Source organism: Acipenser ruthenus, chromosome 11 (assembly GCF_902713425.1).
Source record: "Acipenser ruthenus chromosome 11, fAciRut3.2 maternal haplotype, whole genome shotgun sequence".
Classification (NCBI taxonomy): domain Eukaryota; kingdom Metazoa; phylum Chordata; class Actinopteri; order Acipenseriformes; family Acipenseridae; genus Acipenser; species Acipenser ruthenus.
The window spans coordinates 39673201-39691918 of record NC_081199.1 but is presented as its reverse complement, the minus strand read 5'-3'; the positions used below and the strand labels follow the sequence as shown (position 1 = coordinate 39691918).

Sequence of the window (18718 nt, the reverse complement as noted above, 5' to 3'; positions counted from 1 at the left end):
TGTCTGTTCTTTCTGAAAACAGCATTCAGAAACCTGTGTCCTGATTGGACTCTGTGCTGGTCCATCCACAAGTCAGTCTGTCTCTGTCTGTCCCCTCTCTGTCTCGTCCTGTTTGCATGTGTCCGTGCGCCCCCCCCCCCCCCTCCGTACTAACGGAATGCTTTTCTCTTGTCTTCTTGCTCTGTGCCCCCCCAGGTCACACCCCAGCCTTGGCTTGTGCTCCTAACAAAGACGTGGCTGACTGCCTGGCCCTCATTCTGGCTACCATGATGCCTTTGTGCTCCCCTTGCAGCTCGGGACCCCCTCTGTTGAAGCCTGGCCGGTCGGGGAGGGGGGGCTGTGATGTGCGGGACCCTCACGCTCGCCAGGGTCACGGCTGCTCCAGCGAGCCCCCCTCTCCCCAGAGCAGGAACAGCCAAGCGGAGGAGAATGATTCAGACTCGGAGACCTTTTGAGACACAGCGACGTGACACTGCTTTCCATGTGCTTCAGTGCAGCCTGCCTGCCTGCCTGCCTGCCTGCCTGCCTCCCTGTACAGCCCAAGAAATGCTAAACAGATCCAAATTCTCAACGCGGTGTGGGGAGAGTGCAGGAAACTCCAGCACCCAGAGCTGGGAGCTGTGCTGGTCTCCAGCTGGTCATGCTGGCCTCCAGCAGAGACTGTAAAGTCCTGTCTTACTGTATCGTTCTACAGCTCACTAGCTGATGTCTGTGAATCTAGTTGGTGTAAAGCTTTTTTATAAACCAGTATAGGGTCAGTTACCAACCAGAAAACAATGAACCTGTTTTCTCAGTTCTTCTGCTGTCAAAGTCCCTGTCCTTGTGAGATGATGCCCAGGCCGAGCCCAGGACTCCAGTATGTCAGTAGAAACATGGCTGACGTCCTGCTCAACCCCCTCGTTTCAGGGAGGGGGTGGCGGCCTGTCATTGTAGTCTTCTACACAATCACTGTACCTTCAAACTGTGCAGCAGGGATAGCTCTGAATGCGTCCAGAGCGCTCATTTAATCCAATCAGATGACCCCTTAACTGCCAGCTCTCCCTCCGGCCTGTTGCATATGCAACAAGTTCTGCCGATCCTCAGGTCTGTAGGTATTGTATCTATCTGGGAGGGGGTTGCTAGCAAGTGAAAGAAAAAGTGCTGAGTTTCACTCTTGTGAGGAGGCAGGCAGACCACATGGGCAGCCAAGTTGTTCTGGGTACATTGTAACAGATAATGAAGTCTGTTCTTGCACTTGCACTGTCTGCAAACTGCACAGTATTGCCCCCTGCAGCTTGCATTGCTTATTGCAGCTTGCATTGCTTATTGCAGCAGCAAAGGCATTGTCAAAGCAATGCAGTGTTCTGTAATAAACATGCTACTGCAATGTACATATGCTGTAGTTTAAATATTTTAAACCGAAACGCAGTAGTTTTGATCTTGGCGTTTTAAACATTCTGCATTGATTCCAGAACCCTGAACTAACCTCTCAATTAGAGCAGTGCAGGGAGTGGACTGCAGGGGGCAGCAGAGACACGGGCATGGAATCAGACTGCAGCAGGGGTTACAGTAAACTTAGTGGGACCATGAGCTCCCCCCTGCACTCTGTGCCCTAATATTTAAATGATTTATTACTGTTACGTAATGGTACTAACGGAGCACACTTGTATAGGGTGTAGTTCCAGAGAGATCCTCCCGGAAGGGGTGTCTTGTCTCTTTTTTCTCCAGCAGGAAAGCTTTAGGGTGGGAAGGATCACACTGTTGAGAAACTGGCTAGCTCTGCCCATGTGTTTGAAGCTGGCTAACTGACCACGTGTTTTCTGCTCTAGTAGGGGACCCCTCGTCCACTGCGGTTTAGGGTCTGTCTGTGAACGGGGGTCCCGCTGCACGGAATCATACGGCTCCAATGGACACACCCGCACAGCGCCATCTGCAGGAAAAGGACCGACACAGTGGGGAAGAATCATCTGTTTGATTTTAGATTTTGTTGTTTTTGTTTTTTTGTCTTTTGTCTCTTAATCATTTTAAATAATAATTTCTTTGGAACTTTGGACAACTGCCACTAGACCGCATTCCTACACTTCACACAAGGACCTTGTTAAACCTTCTGAAACTGATGGTATGCCTTCTAGGGGGTTGTTGGACTAGCGGCAGGAGGGTGAGTGGACGAGTGAGTGAGCACTTAATAATGACAGTGTGACTGTTTTTTAAAAAACATAATAGTATTTAAGACCAAGCAGAGACGCCAGGGTAAATTGCCGGGCAGAGCGTTGTTGCTTTTCTATTGAAATCCCAAAGCGTTTCCTTCTGAATACTGTAGCTGTTCTGCGACTCTGGTACCATGCAGACTGGATCGGTTCCCAGGACAGGCAGGCACATCACTGAAAATACCGTACTGGCAAGAAACAAGACAAGTCATTTGTTTATTGCTTTCACTGCAAATGTAACGCACGTTTGAAATCTTTAGTGACATAAAGAAACTGTTTTTTTCCAATCCCCTCTGTGTTGGGAGGGATCTGTTCTTGTCTGAGAGGGCAGTGTGTGTGTGTGTGTGTGTGTGTGTGTGAGCGTGACTGGGTTCTGTGTCAAAGGTACGATTTATTATTATTTATATAAAGAAATGTGTTCGCTGAGGATGTCGGGACCACATTGTCGACTAAGGTTTTGTGAATCCCACAGATCAGCTACTCGCTCACTGGGTGTGCGAGGGTGACAGTATTCTTCTAGTCCTTCCTGTGTCTTGCCTGCTTGACATGAGGCTCCTAGCAATGGGGATCTCTCCAGTGTCGCAAACCAAAAGATTAAGACATGTTCTGTGATGTAAAAAGAGGCAAAAAAAATGTTTTAAGCCTTATTTCCCTTTTATTTTTTCTTTACCTCTCCCCCATTCTACTCTGTAGCAGCCCTTTCGTGTGTCACACCATCCACATTTCAGTAGTGTTATAACTCTAGATAGTTCCCTTCCTGTCATGGTGTAGACTTTAATTGTGTTAAAATGTGTGTCAAACCTGCACCTCCATTAGCGTGTCTGTGGCAAGGATTGCTGGCACTGTACTGTACTGTACTGTACTGCAGCCACAAGTCTTTCCAACCTGTGATCTACCAGCAGAACACTCATGCCACTAAGGGGGGCGCGAGTCTCCAAGGAGATTCAGTGAACAATGGGATTGAAACTAATTCAACTTTGTTGAAAACTCTTAGCCGTGTGTAAACCAGTTTAGGACCTGGATGCAGCTTTTTAATTAGTGCACTTAAATAATTTAGAACAGGATTGGAGCAAAGACTGGTCCTCCTGAGAGGCAGCCAGCAGTGTCGGTGCCTCTCTTCCCCTCTCCTCTCTATAAGAGGGAGCTGTGGGTACCAGGTGGCTGGCTCTGTGTCTCCATGAGGAATTGTACTGCCTGGGGCTCCAGCTTTCTCCAGCGCTGTGTTTCCACTGTCCTGAAATCCTGTTGAGGCAGCTGATGATTAGTGGGATCAGTCACACAAACTCTTTAGATACACCGTGCTCTGATCTGAAGAGAGGAATTAAATATCTTTTTACTGTAGAAACCTAGCAAGAAATGGTTCCTCCACCCAATGTCTTTCCTCCTTGGAAATTGGCAAAAACGGGTCCCATTGTCTCTGCCTGGAATCGCAACAACTTCCCTTCCTGAGTTTCGGTTTCTATATTTGAAAGCAGACGCGTGAGCACAGTTGTAATGGACAGAGCAAACACAGTGTGCTAGTGCTAGAAGCTGTGGGGATGCTCTTATTAGATTAGATACCCTACCCTACCCATGTGCCACTCTCACTCAACTGTCCAGTGCCTTTTTACACCTCTTTGTATTCTTAAGACCTCGATTTGCTCTTTTAAAAATGATTAGATTTTATGTTTTTTGTGTTTTCTATTCTGTGATATCAAAGCAATATGAGACCAGTGAATTTTGTTCATTCAGGGAGGGAGGATTGTAGGTAAAAATAAAAAGGTCCTCCACTCCTCTCTCTCTCTCTGTTGAATGTAAAAACCATTTTGTTTCATAAACTTGTCAGGGTGCAGATTTTTTTTGTACAGAGCAATTGTTTTGTTTTAACATGAGGCAGAAGAGCGGTGTTGACTAATTAATAATAATTAAAAAAAACGGTTTCTGGAGAACCCAACGGTATGAAATTGTACGTCAGTGTTATTTTGAAAAGACCATTGAAAGTTGTGACAATCTGCTAACTGTGTGGGTTTCTGATACTGTAGTTAACTAAGATCTGTTTTATATATATTAAAATATAATATAAATATCATCTTCAGTGTGTGTTTTTGTTTAACGGCGCAGTATCGGGACAGCAGCCTCAGTTAACACATTATAAATCACTAACGAGAAATCGGCCAATCACGGTTAAGGGTTTGTCAGAATCCCAGCACATCATAGCTTGTGTCTGATTAGGTGTCACTGGAAATGTTTAAGTATGACCCAAATAAACAACCAGAACAGCGCTGTGGAGGAGTTAAACACATTTAATATCGGAATATTTTACAAAGAAAGGTTAACTTTTCTTAAGACACATCCTTTAGAGCCAAGACATCGCGTCTCATTAACAGGACGTCTTGGCTCCAGTAACAACCCCCATCATCAAGGGATATAAAGTGAGTGTTTTGAACCCAGATCCCCTGGCTCCTGGCTGGTTATTTCTTGAGTGCTCCGGCCCGTGCGCGGTTGATTTTGTCCAGCAGGGCGCGGTCGGTGGTGGGGGTGCATCGTGACAGGACCAGGTTCAGTTCACTCTCACTCCTCCTCTCAATCGCAGCCTCCACCGCCTGCTCCAGATCCCTGAGCAACACAGAGCAGCCTGAGTCACGCTACACTTCACCTGGACAGAGCCCTGCCTCCCCCCCCTCCCCCGTCAGGCGGGCTGGCAGTACTCACCCCACCGCTACACTTCACCTGGACAGAGCCCTGCCTCCCCCCCTCCCCCGTCAGGCGGGCTGGCAGTACTCACCCCACCGCTACACTTCACCTGGACAGAGCCCTGCCTCCCCCCCTCCCCCGTCAGGCGGGCTGGCAGTACTCACCCCACCGCTACACTTCACCTGGACAGAGCCCTGCCTCCCTGCCTCCCCCCCTCCCCCGTCAGGCGGGCTGGCAGTACTCACCCCACCGCTACACTTCACCTGGATAGAGCCCTGCCTCCCCCCCTCTCCCGTCAGGCGGGCTGGCAGTACTCACCCCACCGCTACACTTCACCTGGACAGAGCCCTGCCTCCCTGCCTCCCCCCCTCCCCCGTCAGGCGGGCTGGCAGTACTCACCCCACCGCTACACTTCACCTGGACAGAGCCCTGCCTCCCCCCCCTCCCCCGTCAAGCGGGCTGGCAGTACTCACCCCACCGCTACACTTCACCTGGACAGAGCCCTGCCTCCCCCCCTCCCCCGTCAGGCGGGCTGGCAGTACTCACCCCACCGCTACACTTCACCTGGACAGAGCCCTGCCTCCCCCCCTCCCCCGTCAGGCGGGCTGGCAGTACTCACCCCACCGCTAGATGAGCCTTCACTTTCTGCTCCAGGGTCACTTTGGTCACGTATTTCTTAGCTTCGTACTTGTTTTGATGCTTTACACAGACCTCTACAAATGGCTGTTGAAGAAAAGAAAACAAGTTTGTGTGTTCTCAGGTCACCCCTGTAAAATATTAGACTGGTGGGGGGGGGGGGGGGGGGGTCACTCACATTGCCTGGAGATCTCGGCTGTTACTATTTTTTAAGCATTTAATGACCAGCTTGTATATGAATTCAGAGCTCCTCAAAGCAATGTTCAATTAATTTAACAAAAAGAAGTGACTTCATTGAGTCTGTGATTGTAAGTAAATGGTTAATTCCGTGTGGTATAAACAGAATACACATTGGGGTTGTTGGTGGGGTAAAGACCCCATGCCTCTGTTTGTTTCTTTCTTCCCTCACTCATTGATTATTAGAACCATCATGTATCCTCTCGATACTCCTCCCCATCTACACACAACACGGTCCAATCGAACCTCAATACATTCCAAAGGCTATTAGTTAAACAAGTGATTGGTCATGGCAGTTTTTTTCAGTTTGTTTTCTCTCTTGCTTGGGAACCTGTCCCTAGCTCTGTGTGAATCAATGAAGTGTCACAGTTCAGAGCCTGGCCAGCTCTCTGCCGGGTGCAGGAAGCAGGACGCTGGGTTAACGTACCAGGTACCCGATCGGAGACTTCTTACTCTTGGAGAACTTCTCCAGCTCCTCCCAGTCCTCCTTCTCAGCTAGAGCAGAGATCTTCAACCACCAGAACCTGACGGACAGGCAGGAGACACATCAGGAGAGTGAAGAGGTCAGGTGAGAGACAGACAGACAGACAGGATCCAGGAGGAGAGAGACAGAGAGACAGACAGGATCCAGGAGAAGGATAGACAGAGACAGACAGACAGGATCCAGGAGGAGAGAGACAGACAGACAGACAGGATCCAGGAGAAGGATAGACAGAGAGACAAACAGACAGGATCCAGGAGACAGAGAGACAGACAGACAGACAGGATCCAGGAGAAGGAGATACAGACAGACAGACCCTGCTGCAGGTATAACCCTGTACCCTGCACCCTGACCCTGCTCTGAGCCTTGCCTCACCTCTTGTCCGGGATGCGGAAGTCCTTGTACAGCTGCTCTGCCTGCTTGTGCTTGCCGTCCTGCAGCAGCGAGTGCACAGTCTCGTGGAGGGAGCAGTCCAGGTAGGGCTTGTCAAACTCCTCCTGGAAGCGACGCTGCCACCGCAGCAGTTTCATCTGCTCCTCCGTAGCCTGAAGAAAACAAACAGACACGGATACACATTAGATTAGTGGTATTCGTTTAGATGTTGAGAGACACTCTCTTTACTATAGACCTGTATACAGCTCTGCAGTGCTGAGTGCAGTTCTCTTTCCTATAGACTTGTATACAGCTCTGCAGTGTTGAGTGCAGTTCTCTTTCCGATGCTCTCAGCACTGCTCACCCTGGCAGAGAACTCGTTCTTGGCTTTGTTAAACTCGTCCACGGCGTTCTGCAACGCTGCCATCCGAGCCTCGACACTCTGAAAGAAAATATATATATATATCTATATATCTTAGTACCAGTCTTGGAAAATACCCATCCTCACCCCTCACTGTCCCATCCACACTGCCCCCCACCTCCCCTCCTTACCCCCTCCCCGTAGCTGGCTCGCCGGTGGGTTCCCCTCTCCCCGTAGCTGGCTCGCCGGTGGGTTCCCCCCTCCCCGTAGCTGGCTCGCCGGCGGGTTCCCCCATCCCCTCCTTACCCCCTCTCCATAGCTGGCTCGCACGTAGAAGTTGCCTAGTTCCTGGTGATCATCATCCTGGTTGAAGAGGTCCTTCAGCGTGTTCTGCTCCTGGTGCTTACAGAACTGAGACACAGGGCAAAAAACAAACATCAATACTCTCCACTCTCCCGCAGGCTGTCCTTCTCATGGTGCTACAGAACTGAGACACAGAGAAAATGAACAACCAGCAATCCTTCTGCCGGTCCCTGTCCCCTCCTGCAAGCTCTCCTTGTCTTCCTCACAACTGAGTCAGAGAGAGTATCATCGATGCTCCCTCTCTCCCTACACTACAGGCTAATCTCCTAGTACAAATCAAACGGACAGACAAAACAAAACAAATCTCAACTGTGGCTAAAATCATCCCTTTGGGCAATGGTTCCCAAACCGATCCTTAGGACCCCCTGTGTCTGCTGGTTTTCATTTCAACTGAGTTCTCAATTACTTAAATAGACCCTTAATTGAACTGATTATTTGTTTAATTAGATCTTTAATTGTTTTCAGTTCTAAAAGTTAGCTATAACATTTTATAAGTAACTTGAACACTGCAACTCTTTAAGAACTGAAAACAATTAAAAAGGTCTTATTAAGCAAATAATTAGTTAAATTAAGGGTCTAGTTAAGTAACTGAGAACTCAGTTGGAATGAAAACCAGCAAACACAGGGGGTCCCCAGGACCAGGGTTGGGAACCACTGCCTTAGGTCATACCAGCAACCCCTGGTAGCCACGCAAAGTATAAGAAATGTTGAACGCTTCTACCTGAGCCATTCTTGCTGGGTACGGACAGCTTGCTGAACAGGTGTGGTTTGGTTACCTGTCTGTAGAGGCTGAGTGCGACTGGCTGGTTCCGCAGAGTCATGAAGAAATCCCCACGGTTCATCTCATTCTTCAGGTAGGTCACCACAGTGTACACTGACAGAGAGAGTGGGGTTAATAATGAAATCGCTGTACACACAGAGAGAGGAGTGAAAGAGGGGGAAGGAATGGGGCGTGAAAACAAGAAGCAACTGTGGACAGTGGGGACTTGCACACTAAGGAGGTCATGCAAAAAAGTTTCCAAGTACCTTACAAAAATGCATTTTTTTTTTTTTTTTAAATGTAGTCGTTGCCAATTAGTTTTTATTATTTTCTCCCCAATTTGAAATGCCCAATTATTTTTAGGCTCAGCTCACCACTACCACCCCTGCGCTGACTTGGGAGGGGCGAAGATGAACACACGCTGTCCTCCGAAGTGTGTGCCGTCAGCCGCCGCTTCTTTACACTCTGCAGACTCACCGTGCAGCCGCCTCAGACCTACAGCGTCGGAGGACAACGCAGCTCTGGGCAGCTTACAGGCAAGTCTGCAGGCGCCCGGCCAGACTACAGGGGTCGCTGGTGCGCGGTGAGCCGAGGACACCCTGGCCGACCTAACCCTCCCTCCCCCAGGACGACGCTCGGCCAATTGAGCACCGCCCCCTGGGAGCTCCCGTCCACGGTCGGCTGTGGAATAGCCTGGACTCAAACCGGCGACGTCCAGGCTATAGAGCGCATCCTGCACTCTAGCGAGTGCTTTTACTGGATGCGCCACTCGGGAGCCCCTACAAAAATACATTTTTAACTAAAATAACAACAACAAAGCAGATGTATGAAGCCTGCAGTAACCGGGGCTCTGGGGCTCGTACCCAGGTCAGTGTCCCCGCTCTCGATGGCTTTGCTCAGGGCCAGCTGGCTTCTCTTCATCTTCAGCAGCAGAGGCACCTGCTCTCCTGACCGGGGTTCAAACTCCAGGAGCTGAGAGAGGAACAGAGGGACCTGGTCAACAACACACAATCACACTGATCCTCACCCTTCCACCTCCCCTTCATCCCTCTCCCTCCTGTTCGATCTCATCCATCTCCCTCCTGTTCTAGCTCATCCGTCTCCCTCCTGTTCGATCTCATCCGTCTCCCTCCTGTTCTAGCTCATCCGTCTCCCTCCTGTTCTAGCTCATCCGTCTCCCTCCTGTTCGATCTCATCCGTCTCCCTCCTGTTCTAGCTCATCCGTCTCCCTCCTGTGCTAGCTCATCCGTCTCCCTCCTGTTCTAGCTCATCCGTCTCCCTCCTGTTCTAGCTCATCCGTCTCCCTCCTGTTCTAGCTCATCCGTCTCCCTCCTGTTCTCCTCTCCTACCCCCCCCTCACCTTGATGGCCAGCTCAGTCCTGCCACACTCGTATGCCCTCGCTGCGATCTCGGAGTATGAGATGCCCGCCGTGTCACCCAGCTTCTGGTTGATGGCGCAAGCTATGACATCATCAGGCTCCTCCTTCTGCTGTACCTGGAGACAGAACGAACCCGGGGTCAACATTAACACACTCTGGTCTACCCTGTCTGTCTGTCTGTCTGTCAGGTGATTCTCAACTCACACCTTGTCATTACCCCTGTATGTCAGTGTTTCAGCGTGTGTGTGTGTGTGTGCGTGTGTCAATGTGCCCCTGTATCTCTGAATCTCTGACCTCCGTACCCCCATGTACCTCTGACCCCCACCAGTGTCCTGCTCACTGTCTCAGGCCCAGTGTTTCAGCATATGGCTCACAATGTCTATCTCTCTTCCCCGTCCTCTCTCCTATGCCTCCCCGTCTCTTCTTTCTCTTGTCTCTGTCTCTCCCATCCCCTCACCTTGAAGCAGGCCCAGTGTTTCAGCACCCTGCTCACCCCCTGGAACTCAGGGATCTTCAGGTAGCGGCAGATCTCGATGGCGAGCGGGTAGAGCCGGCGGAACACCAGCCTGTGACACAGAGACAACGTCAGAACATCACCGGGACCTGCAGTCCAACCGCCACACTCAACACAGAGTCCTGCAATCTATCAGCCACACTCAACAGAGCCCTGCACTCCATCAGCCACTCCACAGAGTCCTGCAATCTATCAGCCACACTCAACAGAGCCCTGCACTCAACACTGAGCCCTGCACTCCATCAGCCACTCAACACTGAGCCCTGAACTCCAAAAGCCACACTCAACACAGAGCCCTGCACTCAACAGCTGAAGATCCACACATTAGTTAAGGAGCTGGTTGGAACAGTCCTGCAATGGAATGGACAGGAAAAGCCAAGGGGCCATATTTCCAAAGAGTTTACCTCAGTCTTTAACTTAACTTCTATTATGTGAAAAGAGACACACACCTTTTGACTTTACAAAACTAGTATCAACCATCTACGTCATGTGATTGAACGTCTCTTAAGCACTCTGAAGTTGACAGTTTCTCGGTTTTTGTGTTAAAAAATGAAAATGAGTTCACTAAAGACTGGAGTAAATGTTTTGAAAATGTCCGAGGTTTCCAGCCCCAGCGTTGGACAGACTGAAAGGATTCCCTGAGCAATCCCAGGGGGGGTCTGTCCAGCAGTGAGGCTTGTCATGCATGCACAGCACTCACCTGTCAATCAGCACCTGCACAGTCATCTGTTTGTATCTGGATGCAGAGTTAAGGACAGGTTTGAATCAAGGAGAACAATCTGTAATCTGAGCTCACGATACCAAACATCTGTTTAATGTTTAATAGTGCTTGCTGGAGTTCCCCTGGGACTCATAGCATCCTACACTCCACACTGTAAAACTACAATGCATAGGTCAAAGGCAACATTTCACAGTAACATTCAACCGCTATAAAACTGTCAAGAATATCCTCAGAACAAGAATGTATGTTGTTTCTTGAAATTTGTCTTTGCACTTGAATCCAAACACGGCCCCTAAACTTGTGTTTGATGTTTAAGCTGTGCGCAGTGAAGGATGCTGTGCGTAGGTGAGTGGGATCCCCACGCTGTAGTCTCGCACCGCATTGAGGACTCGCAGGTCCAGACACATCCCCACAAACTGCTCGGGGGGGAAGTTACTGAGAAAGCACTTCCCAAAGGATGAGGCCTGCCAGGGGAGAGAGAAACACTGTGACACACCGACACAGGAAACCACAGCAACACTGACACACACACACACACACGCACCCAGAAACACTCAACAACAACACACAACACAGACAGACACACACACACCACAGAAAAAAAGAGAAAAACGCCAGTACTATCACACACATCTATAGTGGAGTGTTTATGAGGACTTTGCATGGACACCCATAAAGTCTCACTGCCTCACACTCGCGTTTAAATACGCACAACAATTACAACAGTATTAGCATTGAAATGCCTCTTCTCTTAACTCACACAGCATCTCACTCTCCCACATTCACACTGCCTCACTCTCACTCTCTCACTCTGAGCAGGATTTTCTGTGTCTCGGGCTCGTGCTCAAAGCCGGCTGCCTCCACACACTGCTTCACTGCCTCGGGAAGGAGGTTCTGCTCTTTGATTTCCCGCAGGTACTCGTCTGCCTTCTGACTCTCCTTCTGCACCGTGGGACAGGGAGGGGAGAGGGTTATTCATACAGAGAGTTCAACACAAAGTCTACAGCGCATGAAACAAGACAGACAGGCAGATTTACCTCGTACTCTTTGTGTGCCTCCAGCAGCAGAGCCCCCGGAGCCATCGAAGCGATCTTGAAGATCTCCTCACAGGCACCTGCAAGGCAGCCCTGTGTTACATTGTGCTTGAGGATTCAGCACTGGCTGCAGGCAGGCCTGACCACTCCCTGCCTGCCTGCCTGCCTGCCTGCCTGCCTGCCTGGAAAGTGTGGTAGGGGTGTCCACCAGGGGCTAGGTTGAGTCCACCAAACTCATGTCATTTGTGACCTAGCAGGACCCTGTGTGTTGCAGTTCAGGAACCCCGAAGGCAGCAGTCAGCTCACCTGGCACCTCGTGCAGGAACTCGTGGAAGCTGCGGCTCACGATTCGAACCCCGTCCAGCTCTGGGACCAGGAAGGATTCCTCATCCAGGTGGTACGTGCACGGTGGTTAAGGAGGAATACACACGATGGAAAGCCAATCCCAAATACAGCACAGGAGTCTTGCTGGTAGTAACTATTCTAATTCTTGAACATGGCAATCATTGGCATACTTTGTTTAACAACATTAACAAGCTGTTACCAATGTGCTCACAATACAATTGTATTGCATTACATTGTATTGTAATATTGATAAAGGGTTCTAATGAAGTTGCAGGGGAGCGGGTGTTTAGCACAGTCCTGACACTGCAATGTGTATGAGGTGCTGCACACACTGTGAAGGATATTTGATGCTCTCTTTGCACTTCCCAGCCACTAGGAGGAGTCTGTCCCACATCAGAACCACAGAGGGCTGCTGGCTCTTGGGTCTGCGACACCTGCAGGTAAGGAGACCACACTCACTCCCATTGCATAGCAGTGTGATCCATTCCTGGTTTTACTATCAGTTTAATAAGACTACTGTGCTACCTATATACTGGGGCTAATCAAGCGCATATTAAAACCTGGAATGGATGAAACTGCTATACAAGAGGAGTCTTATTTCTATCCCTGGACACTGACACGCACAGACACATACACTGACACAAGAATGCATCACTTTCTTATGACACCTTTCCCAATATATGTATATATATTTTCATTAGAAAACAGCTCTTTCTAGGTGAGCCCTGATTTACTCACCACACCATCTGCTTCGGAGGGCTGCGGACTTTGGTGTCAAACTCACTGAGCTTCTCCTGAAACAGAAAAAACACAGAGAGACTGAGTGCTGCTGGGAGCAGGAGACAAACAAGACGACATGACTGCAGCACAGCACCCCCACTCACCCCAATGCCCTTACAACAGCAAAGTGCAATAAAGCACCGTGAAGCCATGGTAAAGGACAGATAAGCATTGTTAAGCTCTGAGAGAGGTATGGCAAATCAGTGTAAACTATGGGAAATGCATTGTACAACCATGAGAGAAACACTGGAGAACTGCAAAATTAGCATACAAAATTACTGCAGTAAACCTACCTTGAGGTTGGAGGTGCCCATCCACACGTGCCCGGTGTCTGTGAACAGTGCCAGGTACTTGTAGCTGAAGGACACTGCCATCTGGAAGTAGCTGCTAACCTGGGGGTCTATCCCTGGGGGGGTCTGGGGGTGGTGGGGGGGAGGAGAGGAGACAGAGTGCTCAGAAACACTTGAAGACCTGAACAGTAAATCTACACCATGTGGGAGTCGATGCAAAGTCCAAATCAAGCGTGTATCAGCGTGTATGCATGTGTGTGGGTGTGTAGCAGTGTACGGTACAGTAATCCTCACCACTGGAGTGCAGGGTGTGTGTGTGTGTGTGTGTTTATCAGCGTGTATGCATGTGTGTGGGTGTGTAGCAGTGTACAGATCAGTAATCCTCACCACTGGAGTGCAGGCCGTGTTGTCCAGCACGTACAGGTCTTTCCCGCTGGCCAGCACCACCTTGGTTTGTCTGTCCTGCGTCAGCACGGCCCAGCATGAGGGTGCCACCTGCAGGCCTGGTGGAGAAACAGACACACCACTGTGTTAGAGACAGGAACACAACACTCCTCTGTTCAGGGTTACAACTGCTGCCAATGCCACTTGCATTACCACATCACTATATAGGTCACAATATAAGTCACTACAGGTCCTAAATGTGTAGTTTTGCCAGAAGTCTATGTTTTAGCAAACCCTTTCCTGGTCATTTGAAATTGTCCCTACCCACCAAGGGCTGTCTTTCCTGTTAGTAACCAACCAGCTGCTTCCGCTACTGACTGACGAGTTCTGCAAGCTGTGCCTGTAAGCCGAAGACACTGCTGAGGTGAAATCACTCAGACTTCCTGGAAGGGAAGGCAAGCAAACTAAGAACTTTATTTAACCTAGTGTAGTACCTGATGTCATGTTTTAAAATTAAAAAAAAAGAAGAAAATATACGTTTGCTATAACTTGTGTTTCTCTTTGGAAACTGAACATTTGAGACCCACAGTCAATGGAATTGCATGACTGGTAAGACGACTTATTTTGTTAGCTACAACCAGTTTAATAAAGCTGTGTGCACTGGGACCAATCCCCTGCAGTTCAAACACGCACGCACACCGTCTCCCACCCTGCAAACGACATGTAAAGCGCTTTGAGATACTGTGGTATGAAAGGTGCTATATAAATAATTCGAATTGAAATGTAATACAAGCTGTGCTGTTCTTTACATTAATCATGATAAACTCAGCAGACGGTGTATTGAGCAGCTCCTGGCTGCAGTACCTGGGACTTCTGGCAGGCGGCGCAGTTTTAGGTCATCAATGTTGGTAGCCAGGGTGAACCGGAACGCTCCGGTCACTATGGCAACTCCGGTCCCATAGGCAGAGTGGAACACCTTGGCTTCAATCACTTGATTCTGCAGCACTTCCTGCAAGTAAACAAACAAGAGTTCACTGGGTCTGCTCCAAGCTGCAAGCATGGGGTCTCTGTGTGGTTATAAAGGTAGGCATGGTGGTGTACTATGTTGGGTGGTGCAGTTGCAGGTGATGGTGGTGTATCTGTGTTGGGTGGTGCAGGTGCATGTGATGGTGGTGTATCTGTGTTGGGTGGTGCAGGTGCAGGTGATGGTGGTGTATCTGTGTTGGGTGGTGCAGGTGCAGGTGGTGGTGGTGTATCTGTGTTGGGTGGTGCAGGTGCAGGTGATGGTGGTGTATCTGTGTTGGGTGGTGCAGGTGATGGTGGTGTGTCTGTGTTGGGTGGTGTAGGTGCAGATGATGGTGTATCTGTGTTGGGTGGTGCAGGTGATGGTGGTGTACTATGTTGGGTGGTGCAGGTGCAGGTGATGGTGGTGTATCTGTGTTGGGTGGTGCAGGTGATGGTGGTGTGTCTGTGTTGGGTGGTGTAGGTGCAGATGGTGGTGTATCTGTGTTGGGTGGTGTAGGTGCAGGTGATGGTGGTGTATCTGTGTTGGGTGGTGCAGGTGCAGGTGATGGTGGTGTACTATGTTGGGTGGTGCAGGTGCAGGTGATGGTGGTGTATCTGTGTTGGGTGGTGTAGGTGCAGGTGATGGTGGTGTATCTGTGTTGGGTGGTGCAGGTGCAGGTGATGGTGGTGTATCTGTGATGGTGGTGTATCTGTGTTGGGTGGTGCAGGTGCAGGTGATGGTGGTGTACTATGTTGGGTGGTGCAGGTGCAGGTGATGGTGGTGTATCTGTGTTGGGTGGTGCAGGTGCAGGTGATGGTGGTGTATCTGTGTTGGGTGGTGTAGGTGCAGGTGATGGTGGTGTATCTGTGTTGGGTGGTGCAGGTGATGGTGGTGTACTATGTTGGGTGGTGCAGGTGCAGGTGATGGTGGTGTATCTGTGTTGGGTGGTGCAGGTGATGGTGGTGTACTATGTTGGGTGGTGCAGGTGCAGGTGATGGTGGTGTATCTGTGTTGGGTGGTGCAGGTGCAGGTGATGGTGGTGTATCTGTGTTGGGTGGTGCAGGTGCAGGTGATGGTGGTGTATCTGTGATGGTGGTGTATCTGTGTTGGGAGGTGCAGGTGATGGTGGTGTACTATGTTGGGTGGTGCAGGTGCATGTGATGGTGGTGTATCTGTGTTGGGTGGTGCAGGTGCAGGTGATGGTGGTGTATCTGTGTTGGGTGGTGCAGGTGCAGGTGATGGTGGTGTACTATGTTGGGTGGTGCAGGTGCAGGTGTACTCACATTGCCCATGCTGAAGTGCCGGCGGAAGTTGCCGAACATGTCGTAGATCAGCACGGTGCCGTCCTCCTGAATGCACAGCAGGTCATCACTGACTGTCCAGCCAATGTGCACCACCACACCACTCTTCCACTGCAAACACACAGGGAAAACAATCAAGACAACGACTCACTGTGTCCAAACCACTGCTGGAGTCAGGAATTCTCATTTTGTATTTACAGACGACTCAGCAATGGTCTTTATATATGACTTATTTCACAGAAAGTTTTCAAAGGAATCAGGATGTAAACCGAGTGTATTTTAAAGCCAGACCCCAGTGTAACTGCAGGTACAAGCTTGAAACTGTCAGCACTGTTGGCACTTTGAAAAATATGACGATGCATTGAACTACAGTTTTAACAAGGTGTTAAACAACACCTCTGCATGTGTTCTTGATGACGTTTTAATGTATCAGATTTGTTTTTTTATTTCTGTGTGGAAGGTGAATGTGCACCTCCTTTAATTTCCCCCCCCCGGTACTGTTGAGAAAGTGTGTGTGTATGCATGTGTGTGTGTGTGTGTGAGTGTCAGGGATTGAAATAAGACTCCTACTGCAAACTTGTATTAAAACCAGGTTTTAATACAAGTTTGATTAGCTACAGTGTATAGGTAACAAGCTCAGGTGTGTCTTATTAAACTCATTGTAAAACCCACAATGGATCAAACTGCTATGCACTTATTTCCAACCCTGTGTGTGTCTGTGTGTCTATGTGTGTCTAGGCGTGCAGTCTCAGTGTGTTTTCCCTCAACAGCTTGTCAGTGAATGAGGTGAAGTCGTACCGGGAAGCTGGCCATGGGCACTCCGGCAGCTGAGTAGATCTCAAGCAGGGGCCTGGCACTGGCAGAGCGCTCCCGTCTCTGACTCTCCTTCAGCAGGGCTAAAGGGAACAAGCGAACAGGTGAGCACACAGCAAACAAACACACAGGTGAGCACACAGCAAACAAGCACACAGGTGAACACACAGCAAACAAGCACACCGGTGAGCACACAGCAAACAAGCACACAGGTGAACACACAGCAAACAAGCACACAGGTGAGCACACAGCAAACAAGCACACAGGTGAGCACACAGCAAACAAGCACACAGGTGAACACACAGCAAACAAGCACACAGGTGAGCACACAGCAAACAAGCACACAGGTGAGCACACAGCAAACAAGCACACAGGTGAACACACAGCAAACAAGCACACAGGTGAGCACACAGCAAACAAGCACACAGGTGAACACACAGCAAACAAGCACACCGGTGAGCACACAGCAAACAAGCACACAGGTGAACACACAGCAAACAAGCACACCGGTGAGCACACAGCAAACAAGCACACAGGTGAACACACAGCAAACAAGCACACCGGTGAGCACACAGCAAACAAGCACACAGGTGAACGCACAGCAAACAAGCAAACAGGAGTGCACAGGGGCCTCCTTATGCTGTACCAAGCTTTCTTTTCACTATGCTTTGTTACGCTATGTTTTTACTATGGTACTCCCCCCACACCTGGAGCATGTAAACAGCTGGATGTGCCCACCTATAGGTCCCCCATACGGGGCAGCTGCAATGAGGCAGTCCCTCAGCCCTTCTCGGAGGTTCCATCCCATCTCATACAGCTCGATCTTCCTGAAAACACAAAGTGGCGTCACAGATTCACTTTAGTGAAGTATGAAAAAGATAACGCACATTTTAATACACAGGAAAGCGTTTCTCTCCATTCTTGATAGGTCGTGTCAGCTGGGTTTGATTGACTCCATAGATATTTTTATTTGTACTGTAATGTAGTATGAATTGTGTTTTTGTTTGGTTTTCCAGCTAATTGATACCTGCTCCCACTAGTTTAATATGAGGGCCGAAAGACCATATTTTATATTGTATTGACCGTTATGAAGAGGATGGGGAAATTAATTGTGTCAAACGCCTTTGTGCCAAATAAAATCCTACTGATAGTAACGAAGTAACCCCCAATTAAATCCCCAATCTAATCTATTTTTTTAAAAAAAGCGTTTATGCGGGGGTCACCACTGTATTATGCTAAAAAATACAAATGCATAACCTGATAATCAACAAAAGCAATACTTTCGGCGACTAGTGTCACTGACAGTGTCAGATGAGACGACTGGTGCAGGCAGTCATATGACACAGGAACGTGACTGAGGAAGTCGTAGCTAAATAAACCCAGCTTAAACGGGAATTGGTTCATACCTGTAAAACGCTTCCCCCAGCGGGTTCCAGTTTGCTGTCACGAAAGCCATTATGATACCTACGAATGCGCATTCGTCGGTTTACTCCAGCATCTATATATCATTTGTTTTCGTGTATGGGATTGTGTGGTACAGTCAGGCTGTGTTGATGCTGTCTGTATGTGAAGTCCCATCCACTCCTTCATCCTCAATCTTCTCACACCGGTTTCGCTGGCGCCATCTACTGCGTCGGAGGAACCGTGTTTCTTTTTTTTTTTTTAACGCATTTTAGGAAAATGAACTGTAACACAAATGCTTATTGCAAACTGCTTTAACTCCATTTTTTTGATTAAGTAAAAATAAAACTCAGATGGAGTACCAACATGGTTATGTAACTCTTTGTTTTTGTTCCTCAAAAATGGTGTAAAGTAAATGGTGCAAGTTTGGCACACAGTGTCAAGCAGGTTTCAAGGGGGCAGGGAGTGTGTCCATACAGCTCAAAACACAGCCATTCATCAAGGGCTGGTTTTTGATATGCGAGTGCAAAAAAATATATAATATGGACAAATATAATAAAGAAATTATTCTAGATTTTTAAAACTGGGAAAAGGGTTCAAGCGCGGTTAGCTTGTCTGTCTGCTCTCTCCTTTTCCACGTGTCGGTCACCACAACACGAGGAGGAGTACACTTCACTTTTT

The 18718-nt window shown here is 49.0% G+C and overlaps 2 protein-coding genes across 9 annotated transcripts in view; one reads left to right on the top strand and one right to left on the bottom strand.

The window, feature by feature from the left end:
• LOC117426796 (serine/threonine-protein phosphatase 6 regulatory ankyrin repeat subunit B-like) overlaps window positions 1-4254 on the top strand; it is a 32117-nt gene extending 27863 nt beyond the window's left edge. For 4 of the 7 annotated variants that reach the window (XM_034044812.3, XM_034044815.3, XM_034044814.3 and 1 more), the window contains one exon: window positions 196-4254. In XM_034044812.3, coding sequence (XP_033900703.3) covers window positions 196-455 — 260 coding nt within the window. In that variant the 3' untranslated portion in view covers window positions 456-4254. The remainder of the gene's footprint in view (window positions 1-195) is intronic. The other 3 variants (XM_034044817.3, XM_034044816.3, XM_034044818.3) reach the window with 3 other exon arrangements.
• Window positions 4255-4452: 198 nt separating this feature from the next.
• On the bottom strand, window positions 4453-18236 carry LOC117426423 (vacuolar protein sorting-associated protein 16 homolog). 2 transcript variants are annotated; one of them, XM_059033907.1, is made up of 24 exons: window positions 18043-18236; window positions 17375-17463; window positions 16622-16719; window positions 15806-15934; window positions 14381-14525; window positions 13520-13635; window positions 13136-13258; window positions 12801-12856; window positions 12403-12496; window positions 12024-12114; window positions 11721-11797; window positions 11494-11625; window positions 11020-11147; window positions 10663-10698; window positions 9906-10014; window positions 9430-9564; window positions 8933-9041; window positions 8086-8183; window positions 7253-7357; window positions 6950-7027; window positions 6589-6758; window positions 6160-6256; window positions 5479-5582; window positions 4453-4781 (listed from the first exon to the last, which is right to left on the bottom strand). In XM_059033907.1, the coding sequence occupies exons 1-24, from the start codon at window positions 18090-18092 to the stop codon at window positions 4637-4639; spliced, it is 2514 nt and encodes an 837-aa protein (XP_058889890.1). In that variant the 5' UTR covers window positions 18093-18236; the 3' UTR covers window positions 4453-4636. The 2 variants fall into 2 exon arrangements, with proteins under 2 accessions (XP_058889890.1, XP_033899849.1); XM_034043958.3 differs by having other exon boundaries at window positions 12024-12118; window positions 12407-12496.
• Between the last annotated feature and the right edge of the window lie 482 nt (window positions 18237-18718).

Excerpts from the sequence above, each read along its gene's own strand:
- LOC117426423 (XM_059033907.1), bottom strand. The coding sequence starts at position 18,092 with ATGGCTTTCGTGACAGCAAACTGGAACCCGCTGGGGGAAGCGTTTTAC. Across the intron at positions 9,565-9,905 it reads AACACTGGGCCTGCTTCAAG|GTACAGCAGAAGGAGGAGCC; the intron begins GTGAGGGGATGG and ends TTCTGTCTCCAG. Across the intron at positions 7,028-7,252 it reads GAGCCAGCTATGGAGAGGGG|AGTGTCGAGGCTCGGATGGC; the intron begins GTAAGGAGGGGA and ends ATTTTCTTTCAG.